The sequence below is a fragment of the Coregonus lavaretus genome (genome assembly GCF_964263955.1).
Source record: "Coregonus lavaretus genome assembly, chromosome: 3".
Classification (NCBI taxonomy): domain Eukaryota; kingdom Metazoa; phylum Chordata; class Actinopteri; order Salmoniformes; family Salmonidae; genus Coregonus; species Coregonus lavaretus.
This window is the reverse complement of record NC_139990.1, coordinates 34,759,841-34,786,939: the sequence shown is the minus strand read 5'-3', so window position 1 is coordinate 34,786,939 and position 27,099 is coordinate 34,759,841. Positions and strand designations below refer to the sequence as shown.

At 41.3% G+C, this 27,099-nt stretch overlaps 1 protein-coding gene across 1 annotated transcript in view; it reads right to left on the bottom strand.

Moving 5' to 3' along the window:
• Positions 1–27,099, bottom strand: part of LOC311107124 (sodium/hydrogen exchanger 3-like) — a gene marked incomplete at both ends in the record, with an annotated part of 81,892 nt that overhangs the window by 23,067 nt on the left and 31,726 nt on the right. The window contains 5 exons of the mRNA XM_084149622.1: positions 5,649–5,869; positions 6,380–6,557; positions 7,132–7,210; positions 15,394–15,554; positions 15,772–16,074. Coding sequence (XP_084005748.1) covers positions 5,649–5,869; positions 6,380–6,557; positions 7,132–7,210; positions 15,394–15,554; positions 15,772–16,074 — 942 coding nt within the window. The remainder of the gene's footprint in view (positions 1–5,648; positions 5,870–6,379; positions 6,558–7,131; positions 7,211–15,393; positions 15,555–15,771; positions 16,075–27,099) is intronic.

Below are 27,099 nucleotides of genomic sequence, written 5' to 3'. Positions count from 1 at the left end.
ATTTGGAACATTTCCTATAATTTCTCTTTCACTTAGAAAATATAGAGGAGGTTGTGTAGATCGTTAGGAAAAAATATATAATATACATTTTATGGTAGCAAAATTTGAAGACTGTGCAAGGGGACCCACATGACAAAATACTACAGTTTACTATCGACTATTATTGTATTTACTATAGAATTCTGTAGTAAACTCTAGTATACTGTACAATACTATACTCCACACTGTAGTATCCTTTGCTCAAGTGTAGTACTTACTATACCTTTTGTAGTATACTGCCGAATACTGTACTACACACTGTAGTATCCCTCGATCATGTGTAGTACTTACTATAGATTTTTGTATGATACCATAAAATACTATAGTAAATACTACAGTAACGTCTCCAAAAACACTACATTTATTTTTACTATAGTAATACTACAGTATTTAATGTGCATATACCCCACCCATTCCCATCCCACATATCCCAATTTGTGCCACCCATGAGTGAGAAACCTACATGCCAAGTATATATTGTGTTCCCTACAGGTTATAGAAAAGAGCAGAAGCTCTGAACTATCCATTCAGACTCCAGTGCTACCTACCTACAGGTTATGGAACATTTGTGCTTTTAGTATTTGTTCAGTAGATTTCCACAAGGAGAAACCACCCATGTGTATGTCAAAGGTAATCAAACAAAAACACTATAGTAAATACTGCAATTGTCCTCAAAAACACTACAGTAATTACTACACTATATTACAGTAAAGTCAGCAAAAATGCTACATTGAATACTATAGTATATAAATATAGTAATACTACAGTATTTGTACCATAGTATACTATAGTATATTTTCATGTGCGGTGTGTAGACTTTCACTAGCGACTGTATTTAAATAAGTATTCAATTAATTTTGAATTACTTTGTAACAAGATACTTGAGAGCTTTAATTTGTATTTTCAAAAATAAATACAAAATACTTTTCTATACCAGTTTTTATAGCAGTTCACAATTTTGTGGCCCCCTTTACCCTGCATTGGTATCAGAAGTCTGATGGCACTGGTGTGAGTTTCAGCTAAATGACCAAAATGTATATGTAAATGTTAAAATTAACATTTACAAAGCATACTGGGTATTCTTTTAATGAGTGCCGCCCCCAAAACAAAGCCAATAATAATAGCTAATGTGCTTTGCAATTGTTCATTTTTACATTTAGGTCATTTAGCAGACGCTCTTATCCAGAGCAACTTAGGTCTTAATCAAATAAGGTAGTTAAAAAAACACATCACAGTCAGTCATAGCAATATTTTTGTTACCATTACTGATAATGTTGTTGTAGTTAAGGCGCTTACTTTCAAAAGTATTTTATATTTTGAAAATACTAAAATACCTAAAATGCCTGTATTTATCTACACTGAGTGTACAAAACATTAGGAGCTATGATCCCTTACTGATGTCACTTGTTAAATCCTTTGAGTGCCTTTGAACTGGCCTTTGAACGTGCCTTTGAAGTGCCTTTGAGTGCCTTTGAACTGGGGTATGGTAGTTTGTGTCAGGCTTAGGGCTGCAGTGGTCATGAAATTTTGTTAGCCAGTTATTATCATGCAAAAGACTGCCGGTCTCACGGTAATTGTTAATTAACAAAATTTTAGCATTTCCAGGCCTCCACACATACAAGCCGCTGATGCGCGTGTGCCTTTGGAACATCTACATTTTAAAAAAGTCAATTGAATATACACCATCAAAATAAATCCATTATTTATTTTAGGCAGGTCTAAAGAAACATTATGATATAAAAAAAATGTATTTCAGAAGAACAGAATGTGAGTTGGCCTACTGTATGTTATCTGGCTATGCACCATGCCATAGGCTGTAGGCTTGTTCATTTAGCAGACAAGATATGCTTATAAGTTCCATGCCATTATTTTATATTACATAATTTTATGGTAAGAACAATATAATTGAACTTAGCTGAATAAAATAGAAAGGATATTTTTCCCATTCAGGAGTGAGAGTACGTTCATATGTTGCTATGTTGAGTGTAAAAGTGATAATTTGAAACAGGTCCTAAATGCTAGATTTAGAGTTATTTGGCAACTTTAGTTGATACAAACCTTTGAAATCAAAAGATATATGGGCTGCATGATGAGACTATAGACTATTGATGATTTGAGAAAGTCCCCCCCAAAAAAGGTTGCGCTCTGTTCCTTGCCTCAGGCTGCACAGCTCTTCTCTCATCAAGTGATCATATTTTCACCCATCAGACTATTCTTAATTTAATCTTGTCTTTACTAATATGTAAAATTAGTTTAGATTTAGAATGGCCCATTATTAAATGGGCAAGAACAGGGGCAAGACAAAAAAGACATGTCATCTGTATGCACTGGAATAGCGAATAGAGGCCGTTTTTCACTCTAGTCAGGTAGGCTACTCCGGTTATTTCGCTAAGTAACAGGTGATATTCCGCCTAACAATGTATGCCATGGGCTCTCCAACCCTGTTCCTGCAACTACCCAGTGCTTAATTTGGGAAACCAAGTGAAGTATGTTCGGGAACATCCATAGTAACATGTTTTCACAAAAAAACATATTTAATTAAGCTGTTGACAGCCCCTCTCTCTGCACGATGGAGAGAGGGGAGGAGATGGAAACTCATGGTGGTGATATACAGTGAGGGAAAAAAGTATTTGATCCCCTGCTGATTTTGTATGTTTGCCCACTGACAAAGACATGATCAGTCTATCATTTTAATGGTAGGTTTATTTGAACAGTGAGAGACAGAATAACAACAAAAACATTCAGAAAAATGCATGTCAAAAATGTTATAAATTGATTTGCATTTGCAACTCGAACCTTCAGCTCTCTCCACAGACTTTCTATGGGATTAAGGTCTGGAGACTGGCTAGGCTACTCCAGGACCTTAATGTGCTTCTTCTTGAGCCACTCCTTTGTTGCCTTGGACATGTGTTTTGGGTCATTGTCATGCTGGAATACCCATCCACGACCCATTTTCAATGCCCTGGCTGAGGGAAGGAGGTTCTCACCCAAGATTTGACGGTACATGGCCCCATCCATCGTCCCTTTGATGCGGTGAAGTTGTCCTGTCCCCTTAGCAGAAAAACACCCCCAAAGCATAATGTTTCCACCTCCATGTTTGACGGTGGGGATGGTGTTAATAATAATAATAATAATATGCCATTTAGCAGACGCTTTTATCCAAAGCGACTTAGTCATGCGTGCATACATTTTTGTGTATGGGTGGTCCCGGGGATCGAACCCACTAACTTGGCGTTACAAGCGCCGTGCTCTACCAGCTGAGCTACAGAGGACCACCCATGTTCTTGGGGTCTAAGGCAGCATTCCTCCTCCTCCAAACACGGCGAGTTGAGTTGATGCCAAAGAGCTTCATTTTGGTCTCATCTGACCACAACACTTTCACCCAGTTCTCCTCTGAATTATTCAGATGTTCATTGGCAAACTTCAGACGGGCATGTATATGTGCTTTCTTGAGCAGGGGGACCTTGCGGACGCTGCAGGATTTCAGTCCTTCACGGCGTAGTGTGTTACCAATTGTTTTCTTGGTGACTATGGTCCCAGCTGCCTTGAGATCATTGACAAGATCCTCCCGTGTAGTTCTGGGCTGATTCCTCAACGTTCTCATGATCATTGCAAATCCACGAGGTGAGATCTTGCATGGAGCCCCAGGCCGAGGGAGATTGACAGTGCTTTTGTGTTTCTTCCATTTGCGAATAATCGCACCAACTGTTGTCACCTTCTCACCAAGCTGCTTGGCGATGGTCTTGTAGCCCATTCCAGCCATGTGTAGGTCTACAATCTTGTCCCTGACATCCTTGGAGAGCTCTTTGGTCTTGGCCATGGTGGAGAGTTTGGAATCTGATTGATTGATTGCTTCTGTGGACAGGTGTCTTTTATACTGGTAACAAACTGAGATTAGGAGCACTCCCTTAAAGAGTGTGCTCCTAATCTCAGCTCGTTACCTGTATAAAAGACAGCTGGGAGCCAGAAATCTTTCTGATTGAGAGGGGGTCAAATCCTTATTTCCCTCATTAAAACCTGGTGGCCAACTACAAGAAACGTCTGACCTCTGTGATTGCCAACAAGGGTTTTGCCACCAAGTACTAAGTCATGTTTTGCAGAGGGGTCAAATACTTATTTCCCTCATTAAAATGCTAATCAATTTATAACATATGTTTTTCTGGATTTTTGTTGTTGTTATTCTGTCTCTCACTGTTCAAATAAACCTACCATTGAAATGATAGACTGATCATTTCTTTGTCAGTGGGCAAACGTACAAAATCAGCAGGGGATCAAATACTTTTTTTCCCTCACTGTATTTGGTAGCTAAAGGCAATGTGTCAGCCTATTAATTCTGAAAAAAAAAAACTTACTAGGCTATTCAAAATCTAATACGAATTCACTATAATTGTAGGCTAAATGTGTTTAATTTAGGCTAGACCAATTATTTACCAAATATATCTTAAATCAGTATTTAAAAAAAATATGATTCTGCCATGTGCAATATGCAGTAGGCTATGTATTGTATAACTGCACAATTATTATTTTTAATTCAGGTTTCTTTTCCCGCTTTGGCTCATATACAGGTCTATGCGTATGCTTAAGCTCTAATATGCATATGGTGTTTTTAATTAATCATCACCTTAGAAAGCGCTGTCCATTTAGTTGTGTTAGGCTTTGAAACAACATCCACAATGACCATGTTTTCCACTCAGTTTCAACAGGTTGTTGAACTTTTTTCTTCAAATTGATCCATCACAGTGATGTGAGTTTTAAAAGCACATACTGTTTTGATGATAAGTGTTTCATGTGATTTTCGATTGCATTTGGTTAGAGGGACAATAGAGCCCTGAGTACCAGGCCATTAGCGACCTGATGATCGTTAGCGAGTTGGGTACTACCAACACATTTCCAGAGTGCATAAGAGGAAATTACCGTGACTCAATGGTCACGTCGAATTTTATTGAGGTCATGACTCATGACTGCCGGTGTGGCAGTAATATGGTCACTGCAACAGCCCTAGCCAGGCGCATTGGTTTGAGTGTGTCAAGAACTGCAACGCTGCTGGGTGTTTCACGCTCAACAGTTTCCCGTGTGTATCAAGAATGGTCCACCACCCAAAGGACATCCAGCCAACTTGACACGACTGTGGGAAGCACTGGAGTCAACATGGGCAAGCATCCCTGTGGAACGCTTTCGACACCTTGTAGAGTCTGTGCCCCAACGAATTGAGGCTGTTCTAATGGAAAAGGGGGTGCAACTCAATATTAGGAAGGTGGTCCTAATGTTTTGTACACTAATTTATATTTATATTACACTCAGTGTAGATAAAATACCTTGCGAAAGTATATTTTACTACATTGGTCAGTCGGGTATTTTGTATTTGAAACAAGATACTTTTAGATGTATCTTTTGCCTATCTCTGCATACACACACATAGTGTCAGTGCTGGTAATGTGAAGCCTTCAATGAGAATCCTATTGAGCTACACACACAGGGATTGTATGTTGGTAATTGTCCCTACATTTCCAAACTACAATATTGTTCATCCTATAGAAATTGAGCGAAATAGAATCTCCATTGATTCCCCCTCTCACAAAATAATACTAAAGATTATGAACCAAACTCACCTATGAACCTGAACACAAAGATGAAGAGGAGTGTGAGGAGGATAAAGGCTGTGTTCCACACCCATATAGACGGATCTATGGCCGAGATGCCGAGGAAGACGAAGATGATGGTCTCTGAGCCATTTGCGAACACCTTCATTACGTATCGTACCGTGCTGACCGACCTCTCGTCCATGTTGGCGTTAATATACTTCTGACAGCAGATGCCACAGAATGTACACCTATGGTAAAGCAAGAAAAGGGTCATGTCACTTAGAATATAGACTAAAACGCAGTAGGTACTGTATATAAATGGTATGTAGAGCGCTCTGCCATAGTTGACCAGAGTCAACCTCAAGGGTCATACATGGCTCAAAAGGGTTCTTCGGCTGTCCCCATAGTAGAAACCTTTTTGTTTCCATGTAGAACCCTTCTGGGTTCTATGTAGAACCCTCTGTGGAAAGGGTTCTACATGGAACCCAAAAAGGTTCTACTTGGAACCAAAAAGGGTTCTACCTGGAACCAAAAAGGGTTCTTCAAATGGTTTTCCTATGGGGACAGCTGAAGAACTCTTTTAGGTTCTAGGTAGTACACTCTTAGAAAAAAATGAGTTATGTAACTGAAATACATACTGTATCTAAAAACTAAGCCAAGGTAAGTGGAAATATCATGTTAGGTTTTCAGTGGAATACCCCTTAATGGAAAGGTTGTAAAAGTCCTAATAAATCAACATAACACTCAGAAGGACTTACGACAGGATAGCGGATAGCGAGAGCATCTCGGCTGTGAGGTAAGAGAGGTAGCCCAGGACGAAGATGAAGCCTGGCTCGATAATCTGGATGTTTTTGGTGCATCTGGTCAGGAGCGAGATCAGCAGACCAAAGATAACACCAACCAGGGAGCCTCCGAGTGCCACCACGAAGAACGAGACTGCACAGGGCAGAGGAGGAAGAGAGAGGAGGGTGATAAGAGAGAGAAAAGGGAAGGAGGGTGAAAGAGAGGGGAAGAAAAAGCGAGACAGAATGACATATGGAGAGGCAAACAGGGAACAAAGATATTCATTATTTCATGAATAAATACAATACATACAACCTGTTCCTGGAGAGCCGCAGGATTTTGTCCCAACTAGGCACCCCACCTGACCAACTGAGCTAATTGATCAGTTCAGTGACTGCCTAAATTCAACATACCTGGTCTTTCAGGTTGGTTAAATCAAAAACAGCTCTCCAGGACCAGGGTTGCCTACCCCTGGGTTAGACAGATTACATACTATATTGCTTGTTGCATTACCCTAGCAGTTTGCTTCAAGCTGTCCCTGTTGACTACGTGACAGGGCACTATTTGTTGGCCTGAGAATCAAACACTGCGTCCCAAATGGCACCCTATTCCCTACATAATGCAGTACTTTTTACGAGAGCCATATGGGCCATAGTCAAAATAAGTGAACTATATAAGGAATAGGGTGCCATTTGGGACGTAGCCAAGGTGTGGTGCTCTTACGTACTTATGCCTTTGATGATCTCTACAGCGTCGATTTTTGCCCCTCCAAGCGACACAAATGCATTAAACACATTGAACAGCACCTGAGGGAACATGAAAATAAAGATGCCTGGTCACTGAGGAGGTGGGGAGGTTAAGCAACCAAATCCATTGAATATAACGTTATTTAATGTGTTACAATACATTTAATCAATTGTGTAATGTAATCCATTAGATTACAATTTTATTCTTGGTCTATTTATATGTGATTGATGTTGTTATGTAGACCTACAAACAGACAGCATTCCCAGAAGTAAATCATGTGACTGACTGGTGCAGTTCAGTCAAGGTGCCTTGTCTTGTGTATTGCCTTAGTACTTAATTTGTCGGGTTTAGGTTTCCAATGATGAATATCATTAAATTTGGAACTCAACTTACTTCTTATTTAACACATTATGAAAAGTGAAGTAAATGTTTCTGCCAAAAAATTGTTGTGTAAACATTAAGGCTGGCACCCTATTCCATACAAAGGGCGTATTCAGACTTACCCTATGCACGTGCGCAACAAGATTTGCGTGTGGGTCCGTGGAGCACAATTAATATAATTAATTAAATCCCAGAAAATACACCCACTGGGTAGCCTACCAATTTGATCAGGGTGTTTTATTTTTGGTTAATTTTTCTAAAGCAATCCCTTTAAATACAGAATTTGATCTGCACAACATTAGAATGTAGCCTATGAAGAAGGCGTTCATAATGGAGATCAATGAAAGATAGCCATCAAAACATATTTATCTTTAGTTTCAGAATCCATGCATAGATTTAAAGTTTTATGAACCCTAGGCTGCACATGGAAAAATATGGTTAGAGCGCATTTACACACAAAATAAAAAAACTTTTAATTCATTTGAAAAATTGCCACATTCAGGTATTCAACCAATGGTAATGTTGGAAGATTAGCGTACATAGAATTATAATAGGGAGAATAGTGTACAATAGTATACCCTGGCCTATTGGTTGCCCTGACCATGGAACTGTGTGATCCCACTGGGCACAAAATGGTTGAATCAACATTGTTTCAATGTAATTTGCCACACGTATTGTGACGTAGAATCTACGTGTAAAACACATTTGGATTTGCAAAAAGTCAACCAGTACTGTTTCATCATTCAACATAGACAAACCATGTATAAAATGTTAAATTTGTACCTTTTTAACAACGTCAGATCTTCGACGTAATATCCACTATCAGAAAAAATATGCTGGGCAGCACCTCCAACTGGATGTATCTACAGCTATTCCTATGGTCTACCACCCAGGGTTTTAACCTAGCCCTGCCCTGCTTAGCTTTGATATTTGTCACTGACTACTACCAATGTGCTATTGTGAGAATGATTATTGAGAGGTCTCCACTTAATAACTAAATAGATTCACTGTTGCTATCAAAGTCATTCCAAAAGGGTGGGTTTAACAGAGCAAATAATAATAAATGTAACTTCTATAGCGCTTTTCATAATAGAAATCTCAAAGCGCATAAGCAAAGAACAAACTTACAAGCATCATACAGTGGGCAAAAAAAGTATTTAGTCAGCCACCAATTGTGCAAGTTCTCCCACTTAAAAAGATGAGAGAGGCCTGTAATTTTCATCATAGGTACACGTCAACTATGACAGACAAATTGAGAAAAAAAATCCAGAAAATCACATTGTAGGATTTTTAATGAATTTATTTGCAAATTATGGTGGAAAATAAGTATTTGGTCACCTACAAACAAGCAATATTTCTGGCTCTCACAGACCTGTAACTTCTTCTTTAAGAGGCTCCTCTGTCCTCCACTTGTTACCTGTATTAATGGCACCTGTTTGAACTTGTTATCAGTATAAAATACACCTGTCCACAACCTCAAACAGTCACACTCCAAACTCCACTATGGCCAAGACCAAAGAGCTGTCAAAGGACACCAGAAACAAAATTGCAGACCTGCACCAGGCTGGGAAGACTGAATCTGCAATAGGCAAGCAGCTTGGTTTGAAGAAATCAACTGTGGGAGCAATTATTAGGAAATGGAAGACATACAAGACCACTGATAATCTCCCTCGATCTGGGGCTCCATGCAAGATCTCACCCCGTAGGGTCAAAATGATCACAAGAACGGTGAGCAAAAATCCCAGAACCACACGGGGGGACCTAGTGAATGACCTGCAGAGAGCTGGGACCAAAGTAACAACGCCTACCATCAGTAACACACTACGCCGCCAGGGACTCAAATCCTGCAGTGCCAGACGTGTCCCCCTGCTTAAGCCATTACATGTCCAGGCCCGTCTGAAGTTTGCTAGAGTGCATTTGGATGATCCAGAAGAGGATTGGGAGAATGTCATATGGTCAGATGAAACCAAAATAGAACTTTTTGGTAAAAACTCAACTCGTCGTGTTTGGAGGACAAAGAATGCTGAGTTGCATCCAAAGAACACCATACCTACTGTGAAGCATGGGGGTGGAAACATCATGCTTTGGGGCTGTTTTTCTGCAAAGGGACCAGGACGACTGATCCGTGTAAAGGAAAGAATGAATGGGGCCATGTATCGTGAGATTTTGAGTGAAAACCTCCTTCCATCAGCAAGGGCATTGAAGATGAAACCTGGATGGGTCTTTCAGCATGACAATGATCCCAAACACACCTCCCGGGCAACGAAGGAGTGGCTTCGTAAGAAGCATTTCAAGGTCCTGGAGTGGCCTAGCCAGTCTCCAGATCTCAACCCCATAGAAAATCTTTGGAGGGAGTTGAAAGTCCGTGTTGCCCAGCGACAGCCCCAAAACATCACTGCTCTAGAGGAGATCTGCATGGAGGAATGGGCCAAAATACCAGCAACAGTGTGTGAAAACCTTGTGAAGACTTACAGAAAACGTTTGACCTGTGTCATTGCCAACAAAGGGTATATAACAAAGTATTGAGAAACTTTTGTTATTGACCAAATACTTATTTTCCACCATAATTTGCAAATAAATTCATAAAAAATCCTACAATGTGATTTTCTGGATTTTTTTTCTCATTTTGTCTGTCATAGTTGACGTGTACCTATGATGAAAATTACAGGCCTCTCTCATCTTTTTAAGTGGGAGAACTTGCACAATTGGTGGCTGACTAAATACTTTTTATGCCCACTGTATCATGACAGGTCAGGTCAACCAATAGAGGCCAAGTATTTCAATGCTGCATCCTCTGCTGATGGAGAGGGTCAGTTCATGGCTTGAGCGGAGGGAGCTGGTCAGAGGATGGTAAATGATGGTGATGGAGTCTGCTGGTGAACTTGCATTGGGCAAGTCTGGGTACCAGCCTGAGTCATATAGCCACTGGACTTGACCTTTTCCACTCTGTGAAGCACCCACTTGGGTGATGCCTCGGCAGCTCTGGGCACCAGAAAGCTCACCACACAAAGTTCAGAATAGTAGAAAGTATCCTCTCTACGAGCCCTCTGCCTCAGCACTGTATTCCTCCATCTCCCATTTCTCTCACGATGTTCTCAAAAGATCAGAAACTGGCAGCCAAGTGAAATAAAAAAGCTGGTACTGTGTCCAGATGCATTTTTCAAACAAAAACATTAGCCAGCTAAGACAAAAAGAGTTGACCTGTCAGTCAATCTGCAAATCCGTGGCTCAAAACCACCATATACAGTATATGCTTATCAAAAATTAAAATGTTGGTTCCAAAACAATGGATAAAAACACTTTAAAATAACTAAATATGTACACATTACAAGAGCTCTGTCTAGGTTGCTACCAGGGCGCCATGGCAACTCCTTCAAATGAAAAAAATAAAAAATAAAAATGTAACCATACTTTATACACTGAGTGTACAAAACATTAGGAACACTTGCTCTTTCCATTGAGGTCACTTGTTAAATCCACTTCAATCAGTGTAGATGAAGGGGAGACAGGTTAAAGAAGGATTTTTAAGCCTTTAGACAATTGAGACATGGATTGTGAATGTGTGCCATTCAGAGGCTGAATGGATAAGACAAAATATTTAAGTGCCTTTAAACAGGGTATGGTAGTACACTCTTATAAAAGGTAGAACCCTTTTGAGTTCCATGTAGAACCCGCTGTGAAACGGGTTCTACATGGAACCCAAAAGGGTTCTATATATGGGTTATACCTGGAACCAAAAATGGTTCTCCAAAGGGTTCTCCTTTGGGGACAGCCAAATAACCATTTTAGGTTCTAGATAGCACCTTTCTTCTAAGAGTGTAGGTGCCAGGCGCACCGGTTTGAGTGTGTCAAGAACTGCAACGCTGCTGTGTTTTTCATGCTCAACCGTTTCTGTGTGTATCAAGAATGGTCCACCACCCAAAGGGAACGCTTTTGACACATTGTAGAGTCCACCTTGTAGAATTGATGATAAAAAGATTGTGGGGGCTGTTTTGTTAGACTTCAGTGTGGCTTTTGACATTATCGATCATGGTCTGCTGCTGGAAAAACGATGTGTTATGGCTTTACACCCCCTGCTATATTGTGGATAAAGAGTTACCTGTCAAACAGAACACAGAGGGTGTTCTTTAATGAAAGTCTCTCCAACATAATCCAGGTAGAATCAGGAATTCCCCAAGGCAGCAGTCTAGGCCCCTTACTTTTTTCAATCTTTACTAATGACATGCCACTGGCTTTGAGTAAAGCCATTGTGTCTATGTATGCGGATGACTCAACACTTTACACATCAGCTACTACAGCGACTAAAATGACTGCAACACTTAATAAAGAACTGGAGTTAGTTTCAGAATGGGTGACAAGGAATAAGTTAGTCCTAAATATTTCTAAAACCAAAAGCATTGTATTTGGGACAAATCATTCACTAAACCCTAAACCTCAACTAAATATTGTAATAAATAATGTGGAAATTGAGCAAGTTGAGGTGACTAACCTGCTTGGAGTAACCTTGGATTTTAAACTGTCAAGGTCAAAACATATTGATACAACAGTAGCTAAGATGGGGATTAGTCGGTCCATAATAAAGCGCTGCTCTATCTTCTTAACAGCACTATCAACAAGGCAGGTCCTACAGGCACCTGGACTACTGTTCTGTCGTGTGGTCAGGTGCCACAAAGAGTGACTTAGGAAAATTGCAATTGGCTCAGAAGAGGGCAGCACTGCTGGCCCTTGGATCTACACAGAGAGCTAACATTAATAATATGCATGTCAATCTCTGCAGCTCAAAGTGGAGGAGAGATTGACTTCATCACTACGAGCTATCTGTTTGAACTACTGGCACACAGCTCGGACACCCATGCATACCCCACAAGACATGCCACCAGAGGTCTCTTCACAGTCCAAGTCCAGAACAGACTATGGGAGGCGCACAGTACTACAAAGAGCCATGACTATATGGAACTCTTCCACATCAAGTAACTGATGCAAGCAATAAAATTAGATTGAAAAAAAAAACAGATAAAAATACACCTTATGGAACAGCGGGGACTGTGAAGCAACACAAACATATGCGCAGACACAAACATGATAACATACGCACTATACACATGGATTTTGTGTTGTAGATATGTGGTAGTGGAGTAGGGGCCTGAGGGCACACAGTGTATTGTGAAATCTGTTATGAATGTATTGTAATGTACTGTTTTTTAAATTGTATAACTGCCTTAATTTTGCTGGATCCCAAGAAATGGGGATCCATAATAAATAAAAATGATACTATTTCAACCCAGTATTCAACCAAAAATAGACAATACATACAAGCCTAGGGTTTCAAGCTTTGGTTGTTTTCAAGTTTAATCTACAGGTTAATCATTAATGTTGTATTCACGTCTCCATCTCAATAAAAATAAATCTAAGTTAAATAATAGGACTAATTTCATTTAAAGTTTGATTTGATTTAGTGCTATTCTTTAACTTCGATTTTTGGTTGAGATGGAGATGTGAATCCTACATATAATTTATTAATTTGTAGACAAACTGGATTATTGCATTGTTTTTGATTGTCAAAGCAACCAAATATCAACATTTGAAGGAGATGTCTTAATCCTATTCTTTAACTTTTATTTTTGGTTTAGTTGGAGTCGTAAATCCAACATATTCTTTGTTAACTTGTCGCCAACTTAATAAGCTATTTACTGTATTGCAAAAGTGAAATTGAATTTTGTTTGGTTGTCCACACATTTGAAGGAGATGTATCTTCTGTGCCACTGACTTAGCCTGGCTTTAATTCCAGTTTGTCTACAAATTAATAATTGATATGTTGGATTCACGTCTCCATCTCAAATTATACAAGCATTAGAGACATCTCCTTTAGATTTTAATATTTGGTTGTGTTGTTAACCAAACACCATTCAATATTACTTTTGTAATACAGTAAATAGCCTATCTTACGAACTAATGTAACAGTATTTATTCAACCTTAAAATGAGTAACATATCCATGGTCACATTGAAGTTACTTTAACTAAATGTCTTCTTATGTTATCATAGAAAGCATTAATGTTCAAGATAGCATGAAAAGGTTGCAGGTCTGTATTGATCTTCACAATTGCTATAATAATCTGAGCAGAATCTCAAACAGCATTGATCACTTGCACTATGTACTTCTAATGTACAGTGCATTCGGAAAGTATTCAGACCCCTTGACTTTTTCCCACATTTTGTTAGGTTACAGCCTTATTCTAAAATTGATCCACAATACCCCATAATGACAAAGCAAAAACAGGTTTATATAGACAGGTGTGTGCCTTTCCAAATCATGTCCAATCAATTGAATTGACTACAGGTGGACTCCAATCAATTTGTAGAAACATCTCAAGGATGATCAATAGAAACAGGATGCACCTGAGCTCAATTTCGAGTCTCATAGCAAAGGGTTTGAATAGTTTTTTTTATTTGTAAATCATTTGCACAAAACAATTAAACCTGTTCACTTTGTCATTATGGGGTATTGTGTGTTGATTGCTGAGGATTTTTATTTATTTAATACATTTTAGAATAAGGCTGTAACGTAACAAAATGTGGAAAAATACTTTCCGAATGCACTTTCCGAATGCACTGTAATCTCAACTGCAATCCAGGTCATTTGGTTGCATTTCTAGATGAAGCACAGTGATAATACATTCAGTTGTTGTATAAATAAAAACTATTCGGACATTGTATTCCCATTTAAACTTTGTTGTGCTTTTAAATGGTTGAAAGCGCAGTGATGACACATTTAGATGATAACTAAACCAAAAATCGGACAGTTTATCAATTGGAATTTGGTTGTGCACATTAGGAATTCAACAAATGTATTTTGGAGTGGGTGAATAAAGGTTTAAATCTCATTGGTCAACATCTCAACCAAATATTACCCAAATGTCCACGTTGAAATGACGTGGTGTGCTCAGTGGGATTGCACGGCTAAGTATTGCGCCATGCCTCAGGTTCAAACTGTTACGGCTTGGTCTGCACTCGATAATGATTTAATTAGCCTACATGTAAAATATGTTTTACATGAAATATGATCAACTATTACTAGTGATCCTCAGCAACAACAACACGGATGTGACAGCGTTTACAGATTTAGCAAATGGAATGAAATTATATGAACTGTAGGCTACCAACTGAAGGGAACCTGATCAAAAGTGCCTATGGGCCCTGACCAAAAGTAGTGCACTATATACAGTAGGACAGGGGTATTCAAATACTATTTGAGAAGGTCCAATCACACAAATCTCCTAGGACGGCTAAGGTCCGGATGGATATTGTCATTATCAGCGTAGTAACAAACCCCAACTTCTAATTTTGCCATTGGGTGGAAGAAACATTTTGCAGTTTTAAAGCTCATTTCCTGCAATTCTATAAATTTTTCCATGGGGTGGAGAGAACATTTTGCAGTTCTAAAGCTAATTTCCTTCAATTGTACACATTTTGGCATGTCTTATGTGTGTTCATGTGATATCTGAGCGACTCAAACGTTACAACAAAATCAGTGGGCTGAAAAACCTAGCTAAAAAATGTTAGCTGATATGGGCTAGTTGATCAACTGTCATAAATAGCTCTTTAAGGTCAGCTATGACAGAGTAAAACTGCTGAAGCGCAGCGAAATTACAAAATTGCAGCTTGTGTATTCTACTATTACAACTTTCAAGAAGAGTAAGTTGAAAGCCCTACTGAGTTCAAAAATATATATATATATATATGTAGGCCCCCGTTCCATATTGACACCGTTCTTGGTCAGTATGCTGACATAGGGAAAAGGGTTCAATTTGGGACGCAGCCTAATAATGATAAATGAGGATAATGAAGTTAGTCAGACTGACCACTGTGACGCCGTCGTTGAGAAGGGACTCCCCAAACACCAGAATGTACAGGACCTCGTTGACATGGACCTCCTCAAACACGGCAATCACAGCCACGGGGTCCACAGCAGCAATCAGACTCCCAAACAGCAGCAACTGCAGGAGGCCAATGTCGATATCGCCTACAGAGGCCCAGGGTAAAAGGTATTATGATCTCAGACCTTTCATCTACCTTACACATGTACTCTGATTGACGACCTCACAAATGCCAGTTTCAATCATCGGAAAACTATAGAACCCATATTTTATGTTGATCTGCTCTACGGCCCCCTGGTCAAAAGTAGTGCACTAGAATAGGAAATAGGGTGCTATTTGGGACACACACATTGGCCGCCTTACCCATTGCCCCGCCCAACCAGCACCCCCAAAGGGCGAGTCCCAAAGTGGCAGCGTTCCAGCAGGTGCCAATAACAGCGTAAACCAGGATGGTGCCCAAGTTGCTGAAAAACAGCTTGTTGGGCATGGAGTAGCCCGCGTCCAGGATGATCTGGGGCAGCAGGTAGAAGAAGAAGGTGAAGGGCTGCAGCCTGAAGGTCTGCGCCTTGTTTGCCCCATAGATGATGCCCCCCAGGACCCAACCGATGCAAATGAGGAGGCCGCTCTCCGGGATCACACCGGTCAGGCTGGGGTTCAGCTGGAAAACTGTTGGTGAACAGAGAGAGACAAGGACAAAAGAGACAAATTCAGAGATATGTAGATTGAATGAGAGATAAAGAGGGTCAGAGAGTAGAACGATAACAGGGATAATTTGGTAGATTCAGGTGCAGCCAAGTCAAACAGACCTGGGCCCGGTTAAATAACAAGCGGTTTCAAGAGCAACTTTAGTAACAATGGTTTTGGGAAATAACTAAGTTAATGATGCTTCTAACGATGAACTTAGCCTTCTGATGCTTTTGGGAAACCGGGCCCTGGTCCATAAAATGTCTCAGGCACCAACCCAGCCACTCATACTTGGTTTATTACTCCAATGATTCGTCAGAGAGAAATCATGGCCCTTGTGCTCTGCTCTCATAAACCACTGAAGTAAAACATACATTTTTCACGGACAAGTTGCTTCCAACACTTGAGCATAATTAACTCTTAGTTCAGGCCTCCTTACACATTCTTGATCACTGGGGATGTATTCATAATGTGTCTTAGAGTAGAAATGCTGATATACTGTAGGCTCAGTTGTACCTTAAAAATCATACTTGATATCACATGGACTGGGCTCCCTGGAGTATGATTAACCAGCAATGTGTCATTATACATGTTCTTGTCACACACTCTGGATTAGTGGAGAGAGGCAAGAGTTTTTAAAGTCTTTAATGTTTTTTTCAGATTCCATGCTATCGTTCAGGTTACTCCTTCTCTAACTTCTTTCACAGGCTCAATTGCTACCAAGCCAGTTGGTGGACAAGATTATTTATTTTCTATCTCAAAGTGAAAATGTTCACTGACTGAACAGTAACCTCTTGATTTGTCATCCAGACACAGGGCTCAGGGCTGTATCTTTTGATGAGGTGTTTTAAGTGTTGCCTCAGTTAAAAATTAAGTTGAAGATTCTACTTAAAGGTGATATACCTATTTTTCTCCCACATTGTGGAAGCTTGGCGAATTACAACAGTTAGGCTATTTTCAAACAACTCTTCCCCCCTCCCCCTTTCTCAACAAGCGAGTCACTCCCCCTTTGCACACTCTCTCCCTTTTGTTCTAAAACGTGTGGATTTGTTTACATAGGCATAGCTAACTAGCTAGCCAGCCAGCCATTTCATACGGCTACAGCAGCAGTCTACTAGCGAACCACTGGACACAAAGAATGTTGAGTGATGAGGTGAAATAACGTTAAACTCCAATATGTATTTGTATTGTAATACCATATGGCGACGTTGTACTTCAATCTGTCAACTTTCTGTAATGTGTTCTGTCGGTTCCCTTGCTAGCCTTGCTAACGTTTGCTAAACCAAAATTAGTTTGACACTATTGCAGCTCTAGCTAGATGCAATAGTTTCAACCTTGTCAAATTGTTTTGTAATAGCCAATGTATGTAAGAAAGTATTTCACATAGCAGGACATCTAACATCTAGCTTACATCATTCATGGTATGCGCAGGTTGCGTTGGACAATGTTGATGGGAGTCAGACTAGCAGAGCAAGAGGCAGGGGTAGAGGGAGAGCCAGGGGCAGAGGACGGACAGGCAGAGCCAGGGGGAGGGAGAGCCAGGGGCAGAGGACGGACAGGCAGAGCCAGGGGCAGAGGGAGAGCCAGGGGCAGAGGGAGAGCAAGGGGCAGAGGACGGACAGGCAGAGGCAGGGGCAGAGGGAGAGCCAGGGGCAGAGGATGGACAGGCAGAGCCAGGGGCAGAGGGAGAGCCAGGGGCAGAATGAGAAATGAGGATGAGGAGAGGCTTTTTGCTCTCCGAGGTGATAGAATGGCTGCCACACAGGTTTGTATTATGTTGAAAAAATATTATATTAACAAAAAGTAAGTATTCTTTCTTGAATAGTTCATGTATGAACAGAATAATTGGTGGCTGAATATATTTTAGTTTTTGGTATTTCTCCACACATACTACGTTTAATAGAAACATGATCTAGTTTGATCAATTTGCAATAGAAATTAGTGTTTGAATTGGCTTTGAATGAATCGTAGACTTTGACCAGACATACAGTGGGGGAAAAAAGTATTTAGTCAGCCACCAATTGTGCAAGTTCTCCCACTTAAAAGATGAGAGAGGCCTGTAATTTTCATCATAGGTACACGTCAACTATGACAGACAAATTGAGATTTTTTTGCCAGACGTGTCCCCCTGCTTAAGCCAGTACATGTCCAGGCCCGTCTGAAGTTTGCTAGAGTGCATTTGGATGATCCAGAAGAGGATTGGGAGAATGTCATATGGTCAGATGAAACCAAAATAGAACTTTTTCGTAAAAACTCAACTCGTCGTGTTTGGAGGACAAAGAATGCTGAGTTGCATCCAAAGAACACCATACCTACTGTGAAGCATGGGGGTGGAAACATCATGCTTTGGGGCTGTTTTTCTGCAAAGGGACCAGGACGACTGATCCGTGTAAAGGAAAGAATGAATGGGGCCATGTATCGTGAGATTTTGAGTGAAAACCTCCTTCCATCAGCAAGGGCATTGAAGATGAAACGTGGCTGGGTCTTTCAGCATGACAATGATCCCAAACACACCGCCCGGGCAACGAAGGAGTGGCTTCGTAAGAAGCATTTCAAGGTCCTGGAGTGGCCAAGCCAGTCTCCAGATCTCAACCCCATAGAAAATCTTTGGAGGGAGTTGAAAGTCCGTGTTTCCCAGCGACAGCCCCAAAACATCACTGCTCTAGAGGAGATCTGCATGGAGGAATGGGCCAAAATACCAGCAACAGTGTGTGAAAACCTTGTGAAGACTTACAGAAAACGTTTGACCTGTGTCATTGCCAACAAAGGGTATATAACAAAGTATTGAGAAACTTTTGTTATTGACCAAATACTTATTTTCCACCATAATTTGCAAATAAATTCATTAAAAATCCTACAATGTGATTTTCGGGATTATTTTTTCCATTTTGTCTGTCATAGTTGACGTGTACCTATGATGAAAATTACAGGCCTCTCTCATCTTTTTAAGTGGGAGAACTTGCACAATTGGTGGCAGACTCAGTCAGGGACATGTTGAAAATGTCAGTGAAGACACTTGCCATGTGCTGACCAACTGGCAAGTGTCTTCACTGACATTTTCAACATGTCCCTGACTGAGTCTGTAATACCAACATGTTTCAAGCAGACCACCATAGTCCCCGTGCCCAAGGACTCTAAGATAACCTGCCTAAATGACTACCGACCCGTAGCACTGACGTCTGTAGCCATGAAGTGCTTTGAAAGGCTGGTTTGAAAGGCATGGCTCACATCAACAGCATTATCCCAGAAACCCTAGACCCACTCCAATTTGCATACCACCCCAACAGATCCACAGATGATGCAATCTATATTGCACTCCACACTGCCCTTTCCCACCTGGACAAGAGGAACACCTACGTGAGAATGCTATTCATTGACTACAGCTCAGCATTTAACACCATAGTGCCCTCTAAGCTCATCACTAAGCTAAGGATCCTGGGACTAAACACCTCCCTCTGCAACTGGATCCTGGACTTCCTGACGGGCCGCCCCCAGGTGGTAAGGGTAGGTAACAACACATCTGCCACACTGATCCTCAACACGGGGGCCCCTCAGGGGTGCGTGCTCAGTCCCCTCCTGTACTCTCTGTTCACCCATGACTGCATGGCCAGGCACGACTCCAACACCATCATTAAGTTTGCCGACGACACAACAGTGGTAGGCCTGATCACCGATAACGATGAGACAGCCTATAGGGAGGAGGTCAGAGGCCTGGCCGTGTGGTGCCAGGACAACAACCTCTCCCTCAACGTGACCAAGACAAAGGAGATGATTGTGGACTACAGGAAAAAAAAGAGGACTGAGCACGCCCCCATTCTCATCGACGGGGCTGTAGTGGAACAGGTTGAGAGCTTCAAGTTCCTTGGTGTCCACATCACCAACAAACTATCATGGTCCAAACACACCAAGACAGTCGTGAAGAGGGCACGACAAAGCCTATTCCCCCTCAGGAGACTGAAAAGATTTGGCATGGGTCCTCAGATCCTCAAAAAATTCTACAGCTGCACCATCGAGAGCATCCTGACTGGTTGCATCACCGCCTGGTATGCCAACTGCTTGGCCTCCGACCGCAAGGCACTACAGAGGGTAGTGCGTACGGCCCAGTACATCACTGGGGCCAAGCTTCCTGCCATCCAGGACCTCTATACCAGGCGGTGTCAGAGGAAGGCCCTCAAAATTGTCAGACTCCAGCCACTCTAGTCATAGACTGTTCTCTCTGCTACCGCACGGCAAGCGGTACCGGAGTGCCAAGTCTAGGTCCAAAAGACTTCTCAACAGCTTCTACCCCCAAGCCATAAGACTCCTGAACAGCTAATCATGGCTACCCGGACTATTTGCACTGCCCCCCCACCCCATCCTTTTTACGCTGCTGCTACTCTGTTAATTATTTATGCATAGTCACTTTAACTCTACCCACATGTACATATTACCTCAACTACCTCAACTAGCCGGTGCCCCCGCACATTGACTCTGCAACGGTACCCCCCTGTATATATAGCCTCCCTACTGTTACTTTATTTTACTTCTGCTCTTTTTTTTCTCAACACTTTTTTTGTTGTTGTTTTATTTGTACTTTTTTTTGTTAAAAATAAATGCACTGTTGGTTAAGGGCTGTAAGTAAGCATTTCACTGTAATGTCTGCACCTGTTGTATTCGGCGCATGTGACCAATAAAATTGTATTTTATTTGATTTTTGATTTTGACTAAATACCTTTTTTCCCCACTGTATGAGAAATACCTTTAGTGGGGTGTGGAGAGAAATATCACATTCTGTCTTACTGATAATAGGCTGTGTGTGCATCTGTTCATTCAGGAATTCCTCCTCAGGGATCTGGATGATGCAGACAACAGGGAGGTGGTGAGGCTGATGTTTCAGTGAGAGTCAGGGTTGGTTTTTGATGTCCTAGAGCAGGGGTGTCAAACTCATTTTAGCTCAGGGGCCACATGGAGGAAAATCTATTCCCAAGTGGGCCGGACCGGAAAAATCATGGTATATATAACTTAAAAACAACAACTTCAGATTCTTTTCTTTGTTTTAATACGATCAACATACAACATAAAGCTGGAGCCTGAGGACAGTGTGTCCAAAATAGTACAAGCACAACATCACTATTAATCATAAAACACGTCAAGTTTATTTGAAAATTCTAAAGAAAAATAACACACAAACACACAATGCCTCAGTGATTAACAGAACTGTTTCACAGATCACAGAACTACAGTGGGGAGAACAAGTATTTGATACACTGCTGATTTTGCAGGTTTTCCTACTTACAAAGCATGTAGAGGTCTGCAATTTTTATCATAGGTACACTTCAACTGTGAGAGACAGAATCTAAAACAAAAATCCAGAAAATCACATTGTATGATTTTTAAGTAATTAATTTGCATTTTATTGCATGACATAAGTATTTGATACATCAGAAAAGGAGAACTTAATATTTGGTACAGAAACCTTTGTTTGCAATTACAGAGATCATATGTTTCCTGTATGTCTTGACCAGGTTTGCACACACTGCAGCAGGGATTTTGGCCCACTCCTCCATACAGACCTTCTCCAGATCCTTCAGGTTTCGGGGCTATCGCTGGGCAATACGGACTTTCAGCTCCCTCCAAAGATGTTCTATTGGGTTCAGGTCTGGAGACTGGCTAGGCCACTCCAGGACCTTGAGATGCTTTTTACGGAGCCACTCCTTAGTTGCCCTGGCTGTGTGTTTCGGGTCGTTGTCATGCTGGAAGACCTAGCCACGACCCATCTTCAATGCTCTTACTGAGGGAAGGAGGTTGTTGGCCAAGATCTCGCGATACATGGCCCCATCCATCCTCCCCTCAATACGGTGCAGTCGTCCTGTCCCCTTTGCAGAAAAGCATCCCCAAAGAATGATGTTTCCACCTCCATGCTTCACGGTTGGGATGGTGTTCTTGGGGTTGTACTCATCCTTCTTCTTCCTCCAAACACGGCGAGTGGAGTTTAGACCAAAAAGCTATATTTTTGTCTCATCAGACCACATGACCTTCTCCCATTCATCCTCTGGATCATCCAGATGGTCATTGGCAAACTTCAGATGGGCCTGGACATGCGCTGGCTTGAGCAGGGGGACCTTGCGTGCGCTGCAGGATTTTAATCCATGATGGCGTAGTGTGTTACTAATAGTTTTCTTTGAGACTGTGGTCCCAGCTCTCTTCAGGTCATTGACCAGGTCCTGCAGTGTAGTTCTGGGCTGATCCCTCACCTTCCTCATGATCATTGATGCCCCACGAGGTGAGATCTTGCATGGAGCACCAGACCGAGGGTGTTTGACCGTCATCTTGAACTTCTTCCATTTTCTAATAATTGCGCCAACAGTTGTTGCCTTCTCACCAAGCTGCTTGCCTATTGTCCTGTAGCCCATCCCAGCCTTGTGCAGGTCTACAATTTTATCCCTGATGTCCTTACACAGCTCTCTGGTCTTGGCCATTGTGGAGAGGTTGGAGTCTGTTTGATTGAGCGTGTGGACAGGTGTCTTTTATACAGGTAATGAGTTCAAACAGGTGCAGTTAATACAGGTAATGAGTGGAGAACAGGAGGGCTTCTTAAAGAAAAACTAACAGGCCTGTGAGAGCCGGAATTCTTACTGGTTGGTAGGTGATCAAATACTTATGTCATGCAATAAAATGCAAATTAATTACTTAAAAATCATACAATGTGATTTTCTGGATTTTTGTTTTAGATTCCGTCTCTCACAGTTGAAGTGTACCTATGATAAAAATTACAGACCTCTACATGCTTTGTAAGTAGGAAAACCTGCAAAATCGTCAGTGTATCAAATACTTGTTCTCCCCACTGTATATCAGGGTGTCATTTCTCAGGCAGAAATGTAGATAAAAATTATGAAATCCTGTTCCCCAAACAAGTGCAAGAACCACAGAGTCAAGAATAGGTTAAATATACAAATAAAATAAAATCATTTAAAAACAATAGCACATCAACATAAAAACATATAAACATAAAGCTGGAGCCTGAGGACAGTGTCCAAAAGCACAACATCACTATTAATCATAAAACACCTCAAGTTATTTGAAAGTTCTGAGGACAAAGAACACACAAACACACAATGCCTCAGTGATTAACAGAACTGTTTCACAGATCACAGAACTATATCAGGGTGTCATTTCTCAGGCAGAAATGTAGATAAAAATTATGAAATCCTGTTCCCCAAACAAGTGCAAGAACCACAGAGTCAAGAATAGGTTAAATATACAAATAAAATAAAATCAATTAAAAACAATAGCACATCAACATAAAAACATATAAACATAAAGCTGGAGCCTGAGGACAGTGTCCAAAAGCACAACATCACTATTAATCATAAAACACCTCAAGTTATTTGAAAGTTCTGAGGACAAAGAACACACAACCACACAATGCCTCAGTGATTCACAGAAGTATATCACAGATCACAGAACTATATCAGGGTGTCATTTCTCAGGCAGAAATGTAGATACAAATAATGAAATCCTGTTCCCCAAACAAGTGCAAGAACCACAGAGTCAAGAATAGGTTAAATATACAAATAAAATAAAAACAATTAAAAACAATAGCACATCAACATAAAAACATATAAACATAAATCTGAAAGCGTTGCTCAAACTCCCGTAACAGTCCCGTTATTTTATCTTTGAACCGCTTCATGTCTGCCACATGTTGGGTCACGCACACATTTTTCAGACAGGGGAAGTGAGCTGCATCACCACCGGCAAGTTGCGTCTCCCACAATGACAGCTTCAACTTGAAAGAACGTATGCTGTCATAATACTGCGTGACAACTTTGTTGCGCCCTTGCAGCTGTTTGTTCAAGTTATTCAGGTGCTCTGTAACATCCACCATAAATGCAAGGTCCTGCATCCATTCTGCGGAATGAAATTCTAACACTGGTTTGCCCTTTTCTTCCATGAACTGTTCAATTTCTTCTCGTAAATCAAAGAAACGCCTCAGCACAGCACCTCGGCTTAACCATCTTACCTCAGTGTGGTATGGCAGGCCATAGATGTGGTCTTTCTCTCTGAGAAGGCTGTCAAACTGACGGTGATTCAGGCTTCTGGATCGGATGAAATTAACAGTTTGGATGACCACCTTCATGACGTTATCCATCTTTATTGACTTGCAACACAAAGCCTCCTGGTGCAAAATACAGTGAAAAGTCAAAAAATCACGTCCTCCATTTGCAGATTGCACTTTCTCTCTGAACTTTGTCACAACGCCTGCTTTTTTCCCGATCATTGAGGGCGCACCATCTGTAGCCAGGCTGACAGCGCGGGACCAGTCCACTCCGACCCTGTCCAGCGCGCCGACGAGTGCGGTAAAAATATCAGCTGCTGTCGTTGTATCTGTCATCGGCACCAACTCCACGAACTCCTCGGTGACGGTCAATGTGTCATCAACTCCGCAGATGAAAATGGCCAGTTGTGCAACATCTGTAATGTCCGTGCTTTCATCAATTGCAACCCGAAAACGCAATAAATTACTTTACTTTTTGCTTCAACTGGCTGTCCAAATCCACTGAAAGATCGGAAATCCTGTCTGCAACTGTGTTTCTTGTCAGGCTGATATTTGCAAAAGCCTGCCGCTTTTCAGGGCACACAATCTCCGCTGCCTTCATCATGCATGTTTTTACAAATTCACCCTCACTAAATGGTTTTGAAGCCACTGCGATTTCATTAGCAATGAGGTAGCTAGCTTTCACTGCAGCGTCACTGATGTCTCGGCTGTGAGTAAACACAGACTGCTGTTTCTTCAGACCCGCCAACAGTTCATTCACCTTCTCTCATCTCCGCTGTCCTTGAAAGTTGTCATATTTGTCGGCATGAAGACTCACATAGTGGCGACGAAGGTTATATTCTTTCAGCACTGCAACATGCTCTGAACACACCAAACATACAGCTTTCCCATTCAATTCCGTGAAGAAATAGGATGACCATTTTTCTTGGAACACTCTGCACTCTGCGTCCACTTTTCTCTTTTTTGACAGAGACATATTGGGGCAATGAGGGTGCCAAAGCACATAATGTTAAAAGTAGAAGCCGTAATAAATATCGCGGGCAAAACAAAGTAGCTCATTGGCTGCACGTGCTTGACCTACTTGCTCTGCCCCGGTATAAACAGTTTGCTTGCTTAACACAATTGCTATTGCGCCATCCAGTGGACGCAATTGGAACAGCAGTTTATTTTATTGAAAAATTGCAGCGCATTTTTATACTTTACAAAAATATATATATATATATATTTTTTTTTTAATCATCTCGCGGGCCGGATTAAACCCGTTTGCGGGCCTGATCCGGCCCGCGGGCCGGACGTTTGACACCCCTGTCCTAGAGATTTACCGGAGGCGGAATGGTGAGCCACCACCTGCACATGTACCAGGTGCACCTGTGGCAACTGCAGGGAGATGCCTATAGACAGAAAGAGGAACTGTTGCGGTCAGGGACCAGACCTCTGTGTAAGCCAGCTGCCACATTTCGCCCATTACTGCCTAGACAACGGATATTTACGCTTGCACAGGTGGTATAGGCTTGAATTGTTGGCAGTGGCTGATGCAGCAGAGCCTGGAAATGATGCCCGGGAGTACCGGCATTCTGCCTACACACAGTTTGTGATGTGGCAGCATGGTGCCCTTGGTGCAGGAAACCGAGTTGTCATCCCCAGTTGCTGTGTTTGGAGAATCAGGGACACTTTCCCTGATCCCCATTCACAGTACACTGGGTTCCACCCTGGGCATAAGGATTCTCAAAGCATGTGGCATGATGCCATACTAGTGTTATGCCCAAAGTGTGTCCGTTGCCAGGTGCATCTTCAGGACATCAAAAACCTTACTGGGCACACCATGTCATATGAAAGATTCTAAAGGTTGTTAGTTTATTTCTCACCCAAAAGTGACATAACTGCACTTTCTCCCAGCACAGCAGTTTAAATGGGACAATGTCTGATTTAATTTATATAACTGAAAGTGTGCTTGAATAAACAATGTTACATTAGTTTGTTTGCATATTAGTTTTTTTCTGGATATAACGTTTCAAAGGTACAATGTTACACATTTTAGACAACGTTTGTTTATATTGAAAATTGGTTACCATTATGACATAATCCTACGGTTCAAATTTCACCCTCAAAACAATAGTTAATGCCAATGACTTGTGCCAGGTCTATGCAGGTAAATGAGAACTTACTCCAAGCCTTACTATTCAAGGAGACATGGGATGTCCAGTGAAATAAGATGTAAGACAGCGAAATAAGAAAGAGGCCTGAAATTGTTAGGTTATGGCACCGATATTCGAGAGGACTTTTCAACTGGGCTATAAAACACATAACTACCCCTGGACAAATGAACTAAATTACATATTTAAAGTGGTAATCAGCGAGTCATCCATGACCCCAGGCTTCTCCCCGCTTCTTGTGTTGTTTATATATACAATCTATGGTTGTGTGAGCGAGAGAGAGCGCGCATGAGCGTTCGCGAGAGAGCTAGAATATAAACAGCAGAGTAGTCAGCTGCTAGCTAGTTGTAGATAAACAGTTGTGGTAGCAGGGACAACGTTTTCAGAAATGTTCTACTGAACAACCATCATCATAATCATTAGTATTGGATCTGTATAAACTCGACCCGAAAAGAGAAGTGATAAAAAGAGGTAAGTGTTGGGTTTCGTTCAAAATGAAATAACAAAAGAAGAGGTGCGTCCTGGGGGTCGCCGAAGACTCGCTGATTACAGCTTTAAGGAGTTCATTAAGATGCAATGTGAACATGATGCAAGTTGACCATTTGTCTTGGTAGCTAAGGGTTAACTGCTAAATGGCTAAAACAGAAACTCAGAATATAACCAGATCAAAAACACCTATGATCCAGAACCTTCTGTCACCTAACAAGAAATAAAATATTTGTGTGCCAGCCCAGACATAATATACATCCCTAGAGGCAGGTAGAGCCCCATGAACACAGGGATGGGAGGATTAGAGGAGGGTAAAGAGGCCAACAA